This window comes from Carya illinoinensis, chromosome 4 (genome assembly GCF_018687715.1).
Source record: "Carya illinoinensis cultivar Pawnee chromosome 4, C.illinoinensisPawnee_v1, whole genome shotgun sequence".
Classification (NCBI taxonomy): domain Eukaryota; kingdom Viridiplantae; phylum Streptophyta; class Magnoliopsida; order Fagales; family Juglandaceae; genus Carya; species Carya illinoinensis.
Window position 1 is genome coordinate 27,339,522 of NC_056755.1, and position 17,430 is coordinate 27,356,951.

Consider the following 17,430-nt stretch of genomic DNA (forward strand, 5'->3'; position numbering starts at 1 on the left):
ATACAAAAATACAAAATACAAAATATATAAGCTACCTAATCTTTGACCTTTTCCTAATTGACCAATTACATAAAACGTAGTCATACTTTCTTTCCTTTTGATGTTTCTCAAAATATTAGATAATCAATTTTTTGACAGCTCTCTTTCATATTGATGAAAATTTTCCATGATTGGTGCCTATTAAATAATACATTCAACCAAACTACCTCTAATCCCATGTGTCTATCCTTGGCAATTCAAGGAGCACATTCCCCTGCCTATCAACACTAGCTGCCTACCATGTTTACTTGTTTGGTCTACTATATCTATCTATTCATCGACATCTTCCCTTATATCTACCATGGAAGATAGATGAGAATTTTTTTGGTTTTAGTTTCTCAAGTTTAGCTACATACCTCTCTAGCTAGCTGCTTGGTTCTTTTTTTATGCTCTAAAGTATTAGAATTTGATTGTATTTTCTATTTCTATTTCTTTGTCTTTTTGTTTATTTATTTATTTATTTTTAATTTGAAGTCAGTCCATACACGCAGAATCTCTATATTGGCCAGTACCTGGGTATTGCCTATTTCTATGAATATAATTTCTTGATTACCTACATAAAAATAAAATTTAAAAAAAAACAGAAAAGAAAAAGAGAATCTCTGTATTGGGTATACAGCAAAAGTTGCTTGAATAATTTTGTCAGCTCCAAACCTATTAACAAATAGATGGCCTGTGGATGCCTTTGCTTCTATGGGAATGGTGCCTAATGTTTCTAATGAGAATCAAACAACCTGCACATTTTCTTAGTTAAGAGACATACATACACTTTGTTGCACTAACCCATTGATCTTCAACCAAATTGGTTGAATTCAATGGGGATATTAGTATTATTTGGTTTTATTTAGAATTCAATGAGGATATCTTTTTTTGTATTTATTTGGATATATATATATATATATTTGTATTGTTGCTGATTTGATTTTTAATATATATTTTTTTTCTTTTCTTATGCTTAAAACAAATAGAAGGTAGTTTTAGTGATAGTGTTGGCAGTTCTAGTTCAGCTCATATTTTATTAGACATTGAGGAAGACACTAGTCCTTTAGTACCTTCCTCCATAAATACCCCAAACCCCGGGCCTGCACCATCTCTCCCCCCAAAGCCAAAAAGAGCTAAGAAGGCTACCAACTAATCTCATGTATGGGATCATTTTACAAAGATTGAACCTGTTGATCCCATTGCACTGAAAGCTCAATGCAATTATTATTTCAAGATTTATGGATGCCATTATAAAAATGGTACTTCATCAATGTTGCACTACCTAGGATATTCTTATCCGGAGTCTCCCATTAAACAGGATAAAAATCTTGAGAAGGATAAATCATCATCATACACTGGAGTTAGAATGGATGGTAGAGGATCTAGTCCTCAAATGTTAGGACAATATGATCATGAAAAATTAAAGGGAATGCTTTCTAATTTGTTTATTGTGACGCCCCCAAATCCCCACGCACGGACACGGGAAAATCGAGACATCCGGATGATGACATCACGGATTACCACCCTATCGATGAGTGTCAAGTGTGTGTGTAAGCAACAAATGTGCACGAGAAACATGCAGCAAATAGCAAAGTCATAAACTAAGTACCAGAATTTTTCTTGTTTAAATACAAAGCTGTTCAAAATATACATAATAAAATATTACAAACTACAAATATTATTCAAAGCAACAACAAGACATTAACTTCAACCCAGAACTCCGGCGGAGCCGCATCCTCGGGCTCAGCCTCCTCCTCTTCTTCCTCGATCTCTGCACCAAAATCTACAGTACCAGAAATGGTGTCGCAGGTAAGTAAAATCCAAATGCCACTAGATAAAAACATATTAAACTCAACAATATGCATGAAAGAATGCAATGCACATGCCCCATAAAAATCATAATTTTTCCACGCACGCCAAAAACCCATTTGGCCCAAAAACATAACCATTAAAACCATTCCTCCCCATTATCCCAGATAATGGCCCAAAACCGCTACCACCATTTTTCCAGAAAATGGATCAAAAGTTTCAACACATCCTCGCCATTATCCCAGATAATGGCCCAAACCACCATTTTCCTAGAAAATGGATCAAAAGCCTCGAAACCAAAACTCGCCATTTTTCCAGAAAATGACCCACATCTGAAAGCCATAAAAACGATCCAATTATGCATGCACCATGATCTCCCCTAGGGATCATCCCCACACCCTGGCTCTGTGCCACACCGCAGGTAACGACTACGCATGTGACACCTAAACGAGCGATGCCCAAACTCGCGCCCCGCACGTACCTGGCCAGGCCATCCTCTAGTCCCCGCCACTCTAGGGACCACGGAGTCGACACGACAGCGTTACCATATTGTGCGATCCGGTCGTCACCCTGCGACAACTCAGGGGATGTCACTCAGTATTATCCACTCCCGAATGACCAGAGGAGCTCCACCGAGATAATAACTCATCCCAGCTTAGGCTCGTGAGACACACGCACCCGAAACTCATTTACGCTAATAAAACGGGATTTTCTCGATTAAAATAAAATGCACAATTATGCAATATGCAACGCACACCTCATGGCACGAATAACCAATCAAATCACAAACAAGCATAACCAAGCACTCCGTCCTCAAATCATCCGACCCCCAAACTCCTCGGACTCAGTCCGGAATCAGCCAACCAACAGATAAATATTTATTGAAAGAGAAAAATATATTTAAATCTAAAAATAGAGTTTGGAAAAGACTTACAGCGCTATATGGTATTTTTCGAAAGCTCGCGGCGTTGCAAATGGCGGAAGAAAAGCAACGTAACAGTATAATTTACACTGTGGCCGTGGGTAATAAATTACCCATTTTTGAACGGGGACAAACCAAAACTTGGGATTGATAGGGAATGGCCTTGAGATATTTATGAAGCTAAGGGAAATGGGTTGTGGTCGTGGGTGGTGGTGGAAATGGCGGTCGAAGGCCAAAAAGGAGCTGAACGAAGTTGAGCTCGTGGGAGCTACTCTGGCAACGGATCGAGGCCAGAAATGAGTGGTTTAGGTCGGTAAGAGGTAGGGGAAGAAGCTGTGAAGAAATGGTGGCCGGAGGTGGTGCGACGGCGCCGGAATCGGTGAAAAACAGTATGACTTGGAGGAGCTCGTGGTGGCTAACGGTGGCTCGGATGGAGGTGAAACTTGGTGGGGATGTTCACCAATGAGAGGGAAAGAAAACTGGGTGGGTGGTGTAGGCCACGCCGCCGGCGAGCGGCAGTTCTGGGCTGCGAAAGCAACCGGCGACAGGGGAAAAACAGAGCAGGTGCAGTGACTTCCAGGGGCTCGTGGCAGCTAACGGCTGGTCCGATGGCTCTGAAAATTGGTGGTGATGAACTCTGGTGGGAGGGGAATAGAATGATAGGGGTGGTGTACAACACAACCGCCTGACGGCGGCGCAATGGGAGGCCGAAGTGGCAGCGACGGTAAGGGGGAAAAAGAAGGGGCAGCGCGCGGGAGAGAGGAAAAGGGGAAGAAAGAAGAAGAAAAAGAAAGAAAAGAAAGAAAACAAGAAAAAGAAAAGGAAAAATGGGAAAAGAAAAAGAGAAAAGAAAAGAAATGAGGTCCAATCCTCACTCCGGAAACCAAAAACAGATCCGTCGAAAACGATATTAAAAACCGTAAAATGATTAAAATAAATTAAACATGACATCAAATAAATTAAAACCAATTTAAAATACATTAATTTAAAATAAATAATCAATATATTAATTAAATTAAAAACAACCCTTCAATAAAAACACACATAAAAACAAGTTATCAATTTATCCAGTGCAAATTGCCATTCAAGGTTATAGAGCATCCGGCATTTGTTAAACTTTTGGGTTATTTAGAGCCTAGACACAACTTGCCATCCTGAACCACCTTCCAAAAAGAGTGTATTGGTTTATATAAGGAGGAGAAGCAAAAGTTGAAGGCTTTGTTAAGCAATCAAAGAGTTTGTTTGACCACCAATATATGGACATCGATGCAAAACAAGAATTATATTTGTGTCACATGTCATTATGTTGATCAAAATTGGGTACTACATAAGAAAATCATAATGTTTTTCAAGATTCCTAATCATAGAGGTGAGACCATTGCTTGGATGTTAGAGTCTTGCTTGATGGATTGGGAGATTAACTGCCTTTGTACGATTACTGTGGATAATGCCACCTCTAATGATGTCGCTATTGATCATGTAAGGAGGAGCATAAGAGATAAGGAGTTTACAATTTTGGAAGGCGAGTTTATACATGTGCGATGTGCTGCACATATTTTAAATCTCATTGTTTGTGATGGTTTAAAAATTATATATGATGTTATAAATAATATTATAGAAGCAGTAAGATTTGTGAAGTCTTCACCAGTAAGGCTTGATATGTTTAGAGCATGTGCAAAGGAGCTGAATATTGTGTGTGGAAAAATGGTGTGTCTAGATGTTCCGACTAGATGGAACTCCACATACCTAATGCTTAGTATTGTTGAAAAATATGAAAAAGCTTTTGTGCTAATGAGAGTGAGGGAGTCATAGCTTGCAACGCCTCCATTTGAAGATTGGCAAAGGGCTCGTGTTTATTAAGTTTCTTAAAGTTTTTTATTATGTCACTTTGAAAATCTCCGGCTCATCTTACGTGACATCTAATATGTTATTTCAACAAATTTCTACAATTGAGTACAATTTGAACAAAATAGGTCAAAGTGGGGATGATTTGTTGAGGAGGATGGTGTCTAATATGAAACTTAAGTTTGATAAATATTGGGGGAACATAAATAAGATGAACATGATTGTTTATATAATTTTTATCCTTGACCCTCGATATAAGATCACAGCCTTGTCATATTGGTTAAAAAAGTGCAAAGGAGATGAATGTGGAGATAGAATTGAGGCCAATGTAAGATTGTTCATGAATCGTTTGATTGAGCAATATCACAAGTTTTATGGGCTAGATGGTGGAAGATCAAATATGGCACAAGTTTCAAGTTCCTCAAGTATCATTGGTGACGACTTGGAATATGAAGATTTTGATACATCTTTAAATCAATATCTTGAGGAGCAAAACCATTCGGTATTTAGCTCGGACTTAGAGAGGTATTTGTCAGATGTGGTTGAACCAAAAGTACTCGAGTTTGATATTTTGGATTGGTGGAAGATGAATTCATTTAGATATCCCATCCCTGCGGAGATCGCACGTGATATATTGGTCATCTCTATTTTGACCATCGTATCCGAGTCCGCATTTAGCACCGATGGACGTGTAATAGATGCATACCTAAGCTCATTAGCGCCGTAGACTATCAAAGCACTAATCTGCACGCAAAATTGGTTGAGTTGTGAACCACTTAGTTCTTGGGAGGTGGAGGAGCATGTAGAAGATGTTGCCATCGAAGGTAAATGCTTTTATTTGTTAATTTTGATTTTTTTTTATTGCTAGTTCATCCATTTAACTCAACCTCTACATTTTTTTCTTCTTAAGGTAACCCTCTTCCTTCAACTTCAGCAACTTACTTTTTTGTTCTTGATGGTGTGAACTTTGGAGCTTTAGATTTTGCATACACTGCATATTCATCATGGTATGAAGCTTTACTTTGTGATTTCTTTACTCTTTCTATTGTAAAAATAATAATCTTGGATTCATGTTTAATTTAGTATTGATCAACATGGGAGTTAATTTATTCAGCAATAGCTGGAACATTGCTTGATCATTCAAAGGGTATGCTTTTAAAACTAATGTGCATTACATTGGATATTTGTGATATAATATCTTGCTAGGCATGTTAACTTTCTGAATGGCTTGCTTGAACATTGCTTATACAGTTTCTTGAATATGGAAGTCTCAAGCAGAGAAACGAACTTGTAGATCAACTTGTTGGACATATGTTCTTATATAAATATTCTGTTCATGACTGTCTTCAAATTTTGGTCTTGACTTACAATAGATCAGCTACCTGTTGAGGCTTCCTCTCTAGATTATGTTATTTGTATCTGGTACTTTCTCATGCTACCTCCTTGATTTAGAGACTTGCTATTAATTTAGAGACTTGATATAGATTATGTTATTTGTATCTGGTATAATAGATCAGCTACCTATTGAGGCTTCCTCTCTAGACTTGCCTATAAAGTGAAGAAGACTTGAAGAAACCACAAATGCCACTGGTAAGATAAAAAACTGGATTAGACAAATACCGCTTGCTATTAATTTTGGGAGTCCTGCTGCCTCTTATCCTCTCCTTTTTCCCTGAACTTGTTTTTCCATATATTATGCAACAATATGTTTATGCAGTTGATGCTTGACTATTCTTGTTTAATTAAATATTAAGATGGATATAATGGCTATATTTCCTATAATCAGGTTGTTGGATTGTGCTGGTCAATGTCCCTTGTGCTGGTCAATGTCCCTTGTGCAGATTCCTCAATTCTATATTTAACTTTCAAGATGTGAAGCGTAGTAGTATTGTATTTTTTTTTTTTTTTGAAATAGTAGCAACACTGTATTAGTTTAATTAGTTGTAATGTATTATTATTTTTTTTTTCTTTGTAAATTTATGTTTTGCATTGAGATATAAACAAAAATATTATCTATTTTTGCATTTTTATTTATTTTGTTCTTTAATTTACTTTTTTTTTTAAACTTATAAAATGTGTTTAAATTTTTTTTAAAACAAATTGGGCAATTGAAACAAAATATCAGGTTTTTTTTTTTTTTAAAGTGCTATATGTATTTTTTTGGAGTTTTAAAGTCTGAAAAAAAATAAAATAAAAAAAAACCCAGATTAGACCCTCGTATAACTTGGATATCTGGGTTTTAAGGCAAAAATTGCAAAAAAAAAAAAAAAAAAACCGAATATCCGGATTATAACCGGATTAAATCCGGTTATCCGCCCAGATTGAAATCCGAGCGGATAACCACCCGGTTTTTAGAATCCAGATCCAATTATGGTCGGATATCCGGATCTGGATCCGGTTGAATACCTCTACTTCCCAATATGGCCCATAAACATAATTTAAGTCCAATAAAACTTTACTTAAAATATTGAGTCAGGTCGTCTTTGAACTTTGTGCAAACCAGTCGGTTAGATTATCTGTCTTTTTAGCAAGCTCTCAACTTTGTTAGCAGGCTTTATCATCCATCATATGTCACAGCAATGATGAGAGATGAGTAGAAGTATTTCCATGAGAGTTTCGCAATTTTAATTGGGAGTTCCCACGTCAAATAGAACATCTCAACTCTATATATTTGATAGAGCTTCAAGATAAAATAGATTTGCTAGAGGTTCTTAAAATAACATCTCCCAACCCACTAGAAGATTGAGAATACTCAAAATATTCTTAAGTGTTTGTTCAACTGCAAGACACTAAGCAGAAGCAAACGTAAGTGGCTCAACTCTTAAAGAGTGTTTGCTCACTCTATGCAGAGTGAATGAAGTGAATACAATCGTAGGAAGACAGATTCAAGCAACCTAATCCTGGCAAGAGGGTTGACCATAGAGGATAGATTTTTATTCTTACTGTATTTGCCTCTAATTTCCTCTCCATTAACACCACCAATTAAGTTCAAAGTTGTGAAAAAATATCAGAAGAAATAGTCGCACATGCAAAGCCACAACTATCAGCTATAAGACCATTTTAATTACACTTTGGAGCAAGCCCCTGAAACTGTGCACGTGCATCAAAAAACAGGCCAGGTGAAGTTATGGTTTGGGAAAAGGGGAGTGTACAACTGTTCTATCTTAGACTCAGCAAAGATTGGAGAAGCCATGCACCCATCTTGAGACTTCGGGATTGAGATGCAAAGAAAGTGAAGTAGTGTATTCATTGATTTTCACCCAAATCAAACAAACAATAGACATTAGACACGGAATGCCGGCTTAAGCAGGATAGATAACAGGCTAGCCAGATGACGCTCCCAGTCCCTACCCGCACCGCTGCTAGTGGCGGCTCTTGTTCAAAAAAAAAAAAAAAAGTAATAATAAATCATACAAAGATCTAATCAGATTATTATTACTTTGGTTTATTTTCCTTTAGATATTTTAGTCTTGTATGGTTGGTTTTTAGGCTTTTTTTATTTTTATGTTTTCCATTTTTATTTTTCAGTTTTATGAGTCTTTCATTATTTTTAAATTGCGTTTTAGTATTGGATAGTGCTACTATGCTCCCTCAATTTGTCTACTTGGTATACCTATTGAAGAAATTTATGAGTCTAATTCATCTCTTAAAACCAGTTTTAAGATAGAGATTAACTCCAACCTTTTAAACATGTCCAAAACTTTATCCACAAGCAATGTGAAATTTATTTCTCAACACTCCTAGTGAAATTGGACTTTTTTTTTTATTTTTTTATTTCAGACATTTTTTTTAACATCTTTAAATATTTAAAAAAAAATACATATATACTAATAATTAATTCCTTAATAAGTAAAGAAAATTTAAAAATTAAATATATAAACTGTCAAAATTAGGAACATATTAACATTATTTTTTAACTTTTTTTAATATGTGATGTGCACATAAGATCTGTCAAGTGACATGTGCCAAGTATTTAGTGATGCTGATGTTGCGTTCTAATAGTTTGTTGATGAAGCTTTGGTGGATAGACAGATTTGATTGATTAATATAAGTAAAGGAACAAAAAAGTTCAATTATCAAGCATATAGAACAATTTGATAATGCAAAACATATGAACTAATTTTACATTTAACCCTTTTTTTATCGTAAAGCTTAATATTAATAATTTGTTTAAACAACTATTTTTCCACAGTTTAAAAGAAAACTTCAACGATAGTCTAAACATTTTGTAAACACCAAAGAAGTTATCTATTTTTTAAAAAAGGCAATTATGTACCTACCATAAAATGTTACATCTTCAAGTTTTGCATTTTTCCTGTAGGCACACTGACAAAATTGTCCATATTTTCAAATTTTTATAAAGATAATTGATCATGTAAAAATATTTCCTCGTTGCACATTATCGTCAATTTATATAAGTGACGTGACACTATAAGTGACTTGACACTCCCTGACCTCGACCTCAAAATTTGTTTAAATATAGACCGGACATGAAAAATTGCATTTGTTATGAACACTAGGCATGTTTAATTGACGGGCATACTCAAAAGCCAGTCTATATTTTGTGCCTATTTTCACTACAAGAAAAATGGATAATTGCGACCAATTTATAACAACGAAAAGAGTATTAGCAACCAAATACTCTTTTCGTTACTATAAATTGGTTGTAATTATTCGTTTTTCTTGTAGTATTTGCAAATTTACCTTATCATTAGCTTGCTCTCTCTTATGCTATCTTTTCACTTTCCACGTAGTTTTTTTCACCTGCAAGTAGCATCCAACAGTACATAGATCCATAGTAATGTCGTGTGTCAATATTGACCCACGGATAGATCCACGACACTGTTGAGTGTCCACATCTACCTAGAGATGGACCAAGCGTCGACATGAGTCCAGATCGACCCAAGGATGGACCGTGGCATTGTTGTGCGTTTGGATCGACCCATGGCAATTGCCTGTGTAGCAAGCATGCCTGCTCCCGATTTTCGAGCATTTTGCCTCGTGTGGGATTGCTTGGGATACAAGTACTTTACCTCTCATCATCCTTGCTTGAGGTACAAGTACTTTGTCTCCTGAAGTACTCGCCTAGGGTATAATCACTTTATTTTTTAAAGATGCTCTTGCTTAGGATACAAACACTTTGTCACTCATGGTGATGCCTTTCGTTGTGCTTGCCTGTGAGTGAGCACTTTGTCTCTTGAGGTGCTTGCATGGGGTACGGGCACTTTCTATTTTCCTGTCACTCATCGAAATGGCGAGCACTTTAACTCTCATGGTTTCGCTTAGGGTAGGAGCACTTTCCCTTTTTACATTGCTCCCAAGGTTTGCATGGGATACGAACAATCTACCCCATGTGGTGCTCGCATGGGGCTTAGGGTATGAGAACTTTCCATTTCCCTATTGCCTACCGAGGTTATAAGTACTTTAACTCCCATGATGCTCGCTTAAGGTGCGAGCACTCTACCCCTGCACTATTAGCCTCCTAGACGGCACTTTGCCTCTATGAAGAATCAAGCGCATTCAATTCTAATCTAGTATTTATCTAAGTTGGGGGATTAAAAACAAAAGAAAAAAAAAGCTACTTTGCCCATTCAATATTACTATTCAAAGTTATTATTCGAATATTTTAATTTTTTTTTTTACTTAATAAGGTTATATATATATTTTTAATTTTTTTAATAATTAAGGATGTAAAAACATATTTAGAAGAAGATGATGGAAACTATAAATTTGTACTAAAGTTGGGCGTACTGCTAGCATCATTCAAAACAAAATGAAAAAACGAGTTTACTCAAACAAAATCCCAAAAAGAAAAAAAAAAAGTTATAAAAACTTCATACAACTTATTTTTCGAATTTACCTAACTACTTATAAAAAAACAATCTTGAAAGAAAAATTTAAGGAAAAATATTTAATTTTTTTCAAGAATTAAAAAATCTCTAGATTTTCAATAAAAAAATGTAGCTTATATATACATATTTGAATAATGTTAGTATATCTCCTCATTTTGCCCCAGTATTTTGATTGTTTATGCATTTAAAGAAGTGACTATTAGTGTATTAGATTTTTTTTTTATTTTTTAAAAATATTTAAAAGATGTTTGAAATAATAAGAAAAAAAAACTATAATTTACACTAAGAACAAACTAAGTAGACAAATTGAGGAAGTACAATAGCAATATATATGAGAAATGATAATTGTAGTCGTTAATGTCTAAACATTGTGTAATTATTTTAAAAAAAATTAATAAATACGAGACCTACAAAAAAAGAAATTAATTTTTTAATAATAAATTTAATTTTTTTTAAAATTAATTATACGATATTTACATATTTTATAATTATATATAACATTATTTTATTTTGATATCCGAATTCTCGTAGCGGATTATTCTTAGAATAATGCTTATTGAACATATGAAGGATTGATAGTTGTGACCGATTCTTTTTTATTTTAATATTTTCTTAGTAATGAAGAAAGTAAATATTATTAAATTTATGTATTTAAAAAAAAATATAAAAATAATAAAAAAAATTTGAGAAAAAGAAAAATGAAAAAACTGAAATGCCCCTTTATCGTTGACCATCGGTTGGAATCGGTTCGGTAGACTCATCCTTATCCTTATTAGTATAATCCGTTCAGGTCTGGCCGAGTCAGCATGGGTCAGCACGTGCAGACAAATAATAATTGACATTGGGTTCTCTCACGGGACTTTTGCCAATGTACTGCTCGCGGCTCCTGCTTGTCTGCCATTGTGCACAAAACCCAAACTGTCGTAACAAAGGAGCGAAACCCATTATTTTGGTCCTTTATCTCACTCTAATCTCCTTGAAAGACCTATCTTTTGGCACTGGTTTGTGCTCTCAGCGTTTAGTGCTTTCTTATTCATTTTATTTTTTTTCTTGTACGTGGTTGCAATGTTTTATCTCTGAATGTTTGATTTTTTGTGTTCTTTTAGCGTATTCAAACAGATCTTGGGTCGATATGGTTTTTTGAGGTGTATTGGTGTTATTACTTTTGATTCTGGTTTATTTGTCAATATCAGTTACGAACAATCGAAATTTATAAGTTTATTGTTATATTGGGGTTCAATCAAAGGCTAAGTAGAATTTTGTTTTGCTTTTTTTACATTCAACTTGTAATACCGTTTTGAATGCTTCATTTGTGAGTTTATTTTAAATTTCTCATTTCTGTAGTAGCTTTTTACTATTACTATCTTGCATTTCATGTCGGTCCCGTTTAAATTCAGTCTCCTGGAGGGTTCACTCATATAGTCGTGCTCAAGATTAGAGGTCCGAAGTGCATCTTGGTACTTGTATTTTCTTGTTCTTTGTCTTCCATTTTAAGCTTTTAGATGTTGCCCCATTGCTGCTTTAACTTCTATTTTTTATACATTAAATCTTGGTGGCGGCTTTGTAGTAAAAGCTCTTGAATTTGATTATAAGATTTGAAATGTGATTGCTGTGGTCTTACAGTAGTGGTTTTAGAAGTGTGAAACTTTTACTGGCTTGCAATCTTCAGAACTGTTTTCGACTGGATGTACCTCTATGAGATTCCTTTTATTAGTTTTCTGGTTAAGTTGCTAATGTAACTGCGTGGCTCAAAATATTCCTACAGTTAACCATCAAAAAAATATTCCTACAGTTAACTACTCATGCTTCTTGTGCATACAAAGGTAGCTTACTGTTAGGACGACAACAGCTAAGAACAAGAATAGTTTGAAGTAATTAAACGTTTTTAAGGAATAGTGGTAGTTTTGGTAATTGGAATCTCCGGTCCTTATTGTTGAGACGGATGTGTCGATGTTCAAAAATACCTAATCAAGTTTCCTATGTTGTGGGGTGTATCAACTCTGTATTTTGAAACTTTCATTTCTAAATGGGTCTACTAAAAAGCAATCATCACACTTCTTATAGGAGCATTATGATACTGTATAGTTTCAGTACTACAACAAAAGCCCAATGTTAAATTTGTGAGTTCTTAGTTGGTCTATTTTCTCTTTCAATGTTAAATTTGTACAGAAGCCCGAACTTTTCATTAAACCTTGATAATTATGTGAAATAAACCACAAAGAGGTGGTCATTCAGACTGATGTACTGTCCTTTCCTGACAATACCCTTTGTTGATTCTTGAAGCCTAGGAACAATGTCTGAGAAAACAACTGAGAATATCTTGGACCGGATTGTGGAAACACTTGCTGAAGGTGGTTCAAAGCAGAAATCCGTGTCATTTTTTGGGGAAGAGAAAACAAATTTTGCCAGTTCTCAATTCAATCGCCTGTTTGGACGTCAGAAGCCTGTCCACCATCTTTTGGGGGGAGGAAAATGTCTGATTACTCTGATTATTCTATTTTGGTCCTCTAATTTGTACAACTTCCATTCTCACTAAAGTTTTCTAAATGTTGTAGCTGCTGATGTGTTGTTATGGAGGAACAAGAAGATCTCAGCAAGTGTTTTAACTGGTGCAACAGCTATCTGGGTGCTCTTTGAATGGCTCAATTACCATTTTCTAACTCTTGTATTTTTTGGTTTGATTCTTGGTATGCTTGCTCAGTTCATTTGGTCAAATGCTTCAGGCTTATTCAACAGGTGATCTAGAATTAAAACGAGCTTCTTTGCTCTTTGGTTCAGAGCTTCTTTTTAGTTTGTGGTGACATATTCCTTATAGTGGCAGGTCACATTCTAAAATCCCTCGTCTTGATATACCCAATGAGATATTTGTCAACATTGCCACCTCACTAAGCTCTGAGGTTAATCAAGCTTTGGGTTTTCTTCAGGATGTTGCATATGGAGGAAACATTAAGCAATTTCTTATGGTATGTTGGCTGTAATGATGTATCAGAAAAATAAATTAGAAATCACTTTTAGTCCTAATTCTAATCCTGCATTATCTGCCATTCCACAAACATATCATTCGTTGTAGCTTTGTGGTAACTTCAATTTCTAGATTCTCTTTTTTCATAAAACCCTAGCCATAGTATTCTTATTTGGACTGAGAATAGAGTCTCTGTTTATCTTTGGTAGTTATACTCAAAAAGTAAAAAACCTTATAATTCAATTTTATTATAAATGATAATAAGCTATCATTAAATGAATAATTGTATAGTAATTATAGTTATAAAATGGAACATTTAGTTATTTATACTCGAATGAATAAATTATAGAATATAAAAATTAATACTCTAAAAAGAATCTAATAATTCTAGTTCGATTAGAATTTTACTTATATATTATAATTCTAAATGTAAATAGATTCTAATTTTCCCTAATTTCATAGGTCCTTGATCAAAGCACGTCATTATTTTCTGATCCTATCTTTTTAATTATTATCCTGGGAAGTAACCAGAAGTGAGAGTGGGACAAAGCAGCAGATACTGCTAAGGCCCTTGCAAGTACTACATCAAGGTTATGTTAGTAACTTACTGGTGGAAGAAGAAATGTCAAGTATGATCATATTACATCAATATGAATTAATCATGTCTATTTGATGTTACATATGAATGTGCATCTTCTATTTTCCTTTTTCATCCAAATTTTAGGTTTTGGTAAATTTATTTAGTGAGGGGCTAAGGGCATGCATTCCTTGTTTACACACCTTTCACAGATAAGCGAGGACACCCAAAGTCATGTAGCACAGGGTGAGGAATAAGGGCCTCCTCCATTGTGCAAGGTGGGGAGGATTGTCAGCCCCTCCTTGCGGGTGGGCACTATAGCCCTCTCCACCCCCACCCCACTCCATCCCTCGTGCAGATGTGGAGGGGTTCCTAATTACATATTGCCATATGTGATATTCATTAGGGGGTCACCTCCAATCAGAGCCATCCACTACTTCATGACATTTGGCATATAGAGGCAAGGCCGGAGATTGAAGTTGCTTCCAAGTTTGTGGATTCAGGGACCTACTGAATGCCAATACTTCATCCAGAGGAAATCTGACTAACCATCCCCTATAATATAACCCCTTGAACCAAGCCTCTAATTTTAGTTTTCAACTAAACTTACCAAACAAATTTTCATACTTTCCAGTCCTTTCTACAGAACTTCCCAAAATTCTTTTTGATTTTACATGTGCAAAAACGGTTTTGGAAACTTTTCCAAACACCCCCTCCCTTTAATATGAATGCGGTCTTATCATGGACTAACGATGTTTCTTCAATATGATAATCTAAACATGTCTATTGAGAGGTCATATTCAAATGTTGTGTTGCCTGATATACACCAATAAGGGTGATAAATATGAATTATACTATTGGCTAAGCTTTTCACTGGCTCTTTAGTGTTAGGAGAAAATATATCTTTTAGTGTCTTGTATCCCAATGACTCCTACCTGTTGCTTTTGGATATAGCAATTTACTTCCATGAAATCTTCACAGGTTGTAGTAGGCTTGTGGCTTGCTGCTGTGGTAGGGAGCTGGTGCAATTTTCTGACTGTTCTGTATGTTGGTGAGTTTCATACTTTTATATTGTGGAGTCACTAACTTTGTCATTTTCTGCTTCGATGCCGTATATGCTTGGATTCTGTGGTTTGATTTGACCCATGGCTTGTGAGTTTCAATATTTTGGATGTACTTTAGCTGAGATACCTCTGAGCATGTTCATCTTTCTCCTCAGCGTCGTGGACAACTTTTTGCCCAGTATTATGAAAGTTGGAAACCATGATTGCATTTAGCATAATCAAAATATAGATCAAAACTAGTTTTCTCCTGTGGAGTTGGTAAAATTTATTATCCTGTAGGAATGTCTACTATTCTGGATCTATGGGCAATACTATTTTGCTGGGAATCTACCTATATTATATATTGATATATATATATATATTTATAACTATTTTTCTGGGAATCTATTTTATTTTGGATCTTACAAATGTCTTTAATGAAGAATCGCATATTATGTCAACCCTGAAATGCTTCTTATTCACATGGACAGAATTTTACAGAGTATTATTCATTTGCTTGGAACTGAAGCATCAATGATTTTGATATATATGGGATGGCTGAGACCGATATTCCCCACGAGCAGTATGTAAAAGAATGAAATTGAGTCTATTCCGTGTATCATAACAGTGTCTATTTTAGGGGCCAGTAAGGATCGATATCTTAACATTTTCTTGTATGAGGACATGGATATCGCTTTTCAGAGAAAGAAATGCAACCAAACCATAAAAAAGATTGTGGGATGTCCCTTTATTCTTCCTGGCTCATTCTTTTGTTTATCATTGAAGATGTACCCTGTGTTCGTGTGGGAAACATACATGGAACTTGAAAGCCATTCTGACAAATTAATATTTACAGTTATTGAGTGCGCAGACTCCTTTTGAGAAAAGTGAGTCAATATGAGACCTGTATGAAAATATTGACTTTTTTTAATGGTGGATTCCACTATGTTTCACAAGGAGTGCATGGTTGTTGCACAACTCATAACTGTATGTAGTATTACTCATTTATATAATACAAGTGCAGCTTGAGTATTTATGCAAGGTACTTATCATCATCTGACAGTTTTTAATTTCTTTAGGTTTTGTTGCTGCTCACACACTGCCAGTGTTATACGAGAGGTATGAAGATCAAGTTGACAGCTTTGTGTACCAGGTCATCGACCAAATTCAGCATAACTATCGGAAGCTGGATGCTGGTGTCCTTAGCAAGATACCTAAGGGGAAAGCTCAAGGGAAAGAAGAATGAGTAGAATAATTTGGTAAAATAACTAGGCTGTTGTGCATTTCCCTTGTCCTTCCCATTTATTGACGGGGGATTAAACTTAAATGTGTTTCAGACCCAAAAAAGGGCAAGAAAACCAATGTTTACGAGTAGATTTAAATCAGGCTATTGAATTGAGGGAATAAGCTGATGTTTGGGCTTCAATTTATATGGCCATCTCCAACTCTTGCATGATCATAGTCACTAGGGCTGAGCACCAACCAAGTTGGAGTTGGTATGGCCAATCTCCGACTTTGACAGGCACATCCTCCGCTTTAACTCTGACTCTTGTCGGAGTGGAGTCCGATTTTGATTTTTTTTTCTTTTTCTTTTTAAATTTCATATTAGGCTTCTTTTTTAAAAATAATTGTGTGGACTTTTAAATTTCAGTTGTTTTAAAAATTACAATTTAAAGTAAAAATTCACTTTTGATTACAACAAAAAATACAACTAAAAACAAGTACTAACATGTTTTCAAAAATTTAAAAATAAAAATACATTAAATTACAAAGTTCCGAATGCACACAAATAAATTAAATTACAAACTTTCAAATATATCCAAATAAATTAAATTACAAACTTCTAAATCCTAACAAATGAACTAAAATAAATTAAGTAAATGATACAAACTTTCAAATGTTCCAACTTCCAAGTTGTGCTTGAAACAAATATGAAAAGATTAGAAAAGAAAACATAAAGGAGCATAGGAAATGCCTGGCTGCAACGTACGTATTTTGGCACTAGATTAATGTGGTTTCTGACTCCTACACTAATATGCTCCAGAAATGGAATTTGGGTTCTAAAGTAATACAGGAGATCAACAAAATATGTATACAAAAATATGTATTCTCTCATGCATAATAATTAATTATTTGTACTCCTTACCAATAATAAATCAAATTTCAGCCTTCTAGACATCAGCTTGCTCTGCTACCTTTCTCTGCTCCATTTTCATCCCATTCAACAAAAACCAACTTGCTCCCCATTTCCTCACCCACTTATTCTCACTTCTATACCAAAACACACATGATTATTATGAAAAATAATAACATTAATAATATAAATAAAAGATAAATTCATATATAAAATAAATAATATAACAAGCACATATCATAAACCCACTACACAGATCATATCA

The 17,430-nt window shown here is 35.0% G+C and overlaps 1 protein-coding gene across 4 annotated transcripts; it reads left to right on the top strand.

The window, feature by feature from the left end:
* Positions 1-11,290: 11,290 nt before the first annotated feature.
* Positions 11,291-16,461, top strand: LOC122307675 (reticulon-like protein B8). 4 transcript variants are annotated; one of them, XM_043120706.1, is made up of 7 exons: positions 11,327-11,450; positions 11,847-11,906; positions 12,733-12,923; positions 13,005-13,185; positions 13,265-13,412; positions 14,970-15,039; positions 16,111-16,461. In XM_043120706.1, exons 3-7 carry the CDS (start codon positions 12,743-12,745, stop codon positions 16,275-16,277), a joined length of 747 nt encoding a protein of 248 aa, XP_042976640.1. In that variant the 5' UTR covers positions 11,327-11,450; positions 11,847-11,906; positions 12,733-12,742; the 3' UTR covers positions 16,278-16,461. The 4 variants fall into 4 exon arrangements, with proteins under 4 accessions (XP_042976639.1, XP_042976642.1, XP_042976640.1 ...); XM_043120707.1 differs by having other exon boundaries at positions 11,847-11,889; XM_043120705.1 differs by lacking the exon at positions 11,847-11,906 and having other exon boundaries at positions 11,291-11,450.
* The last annotated feature ends 969 nt before the right edge of the window (positions 16,462-17,430 follow it).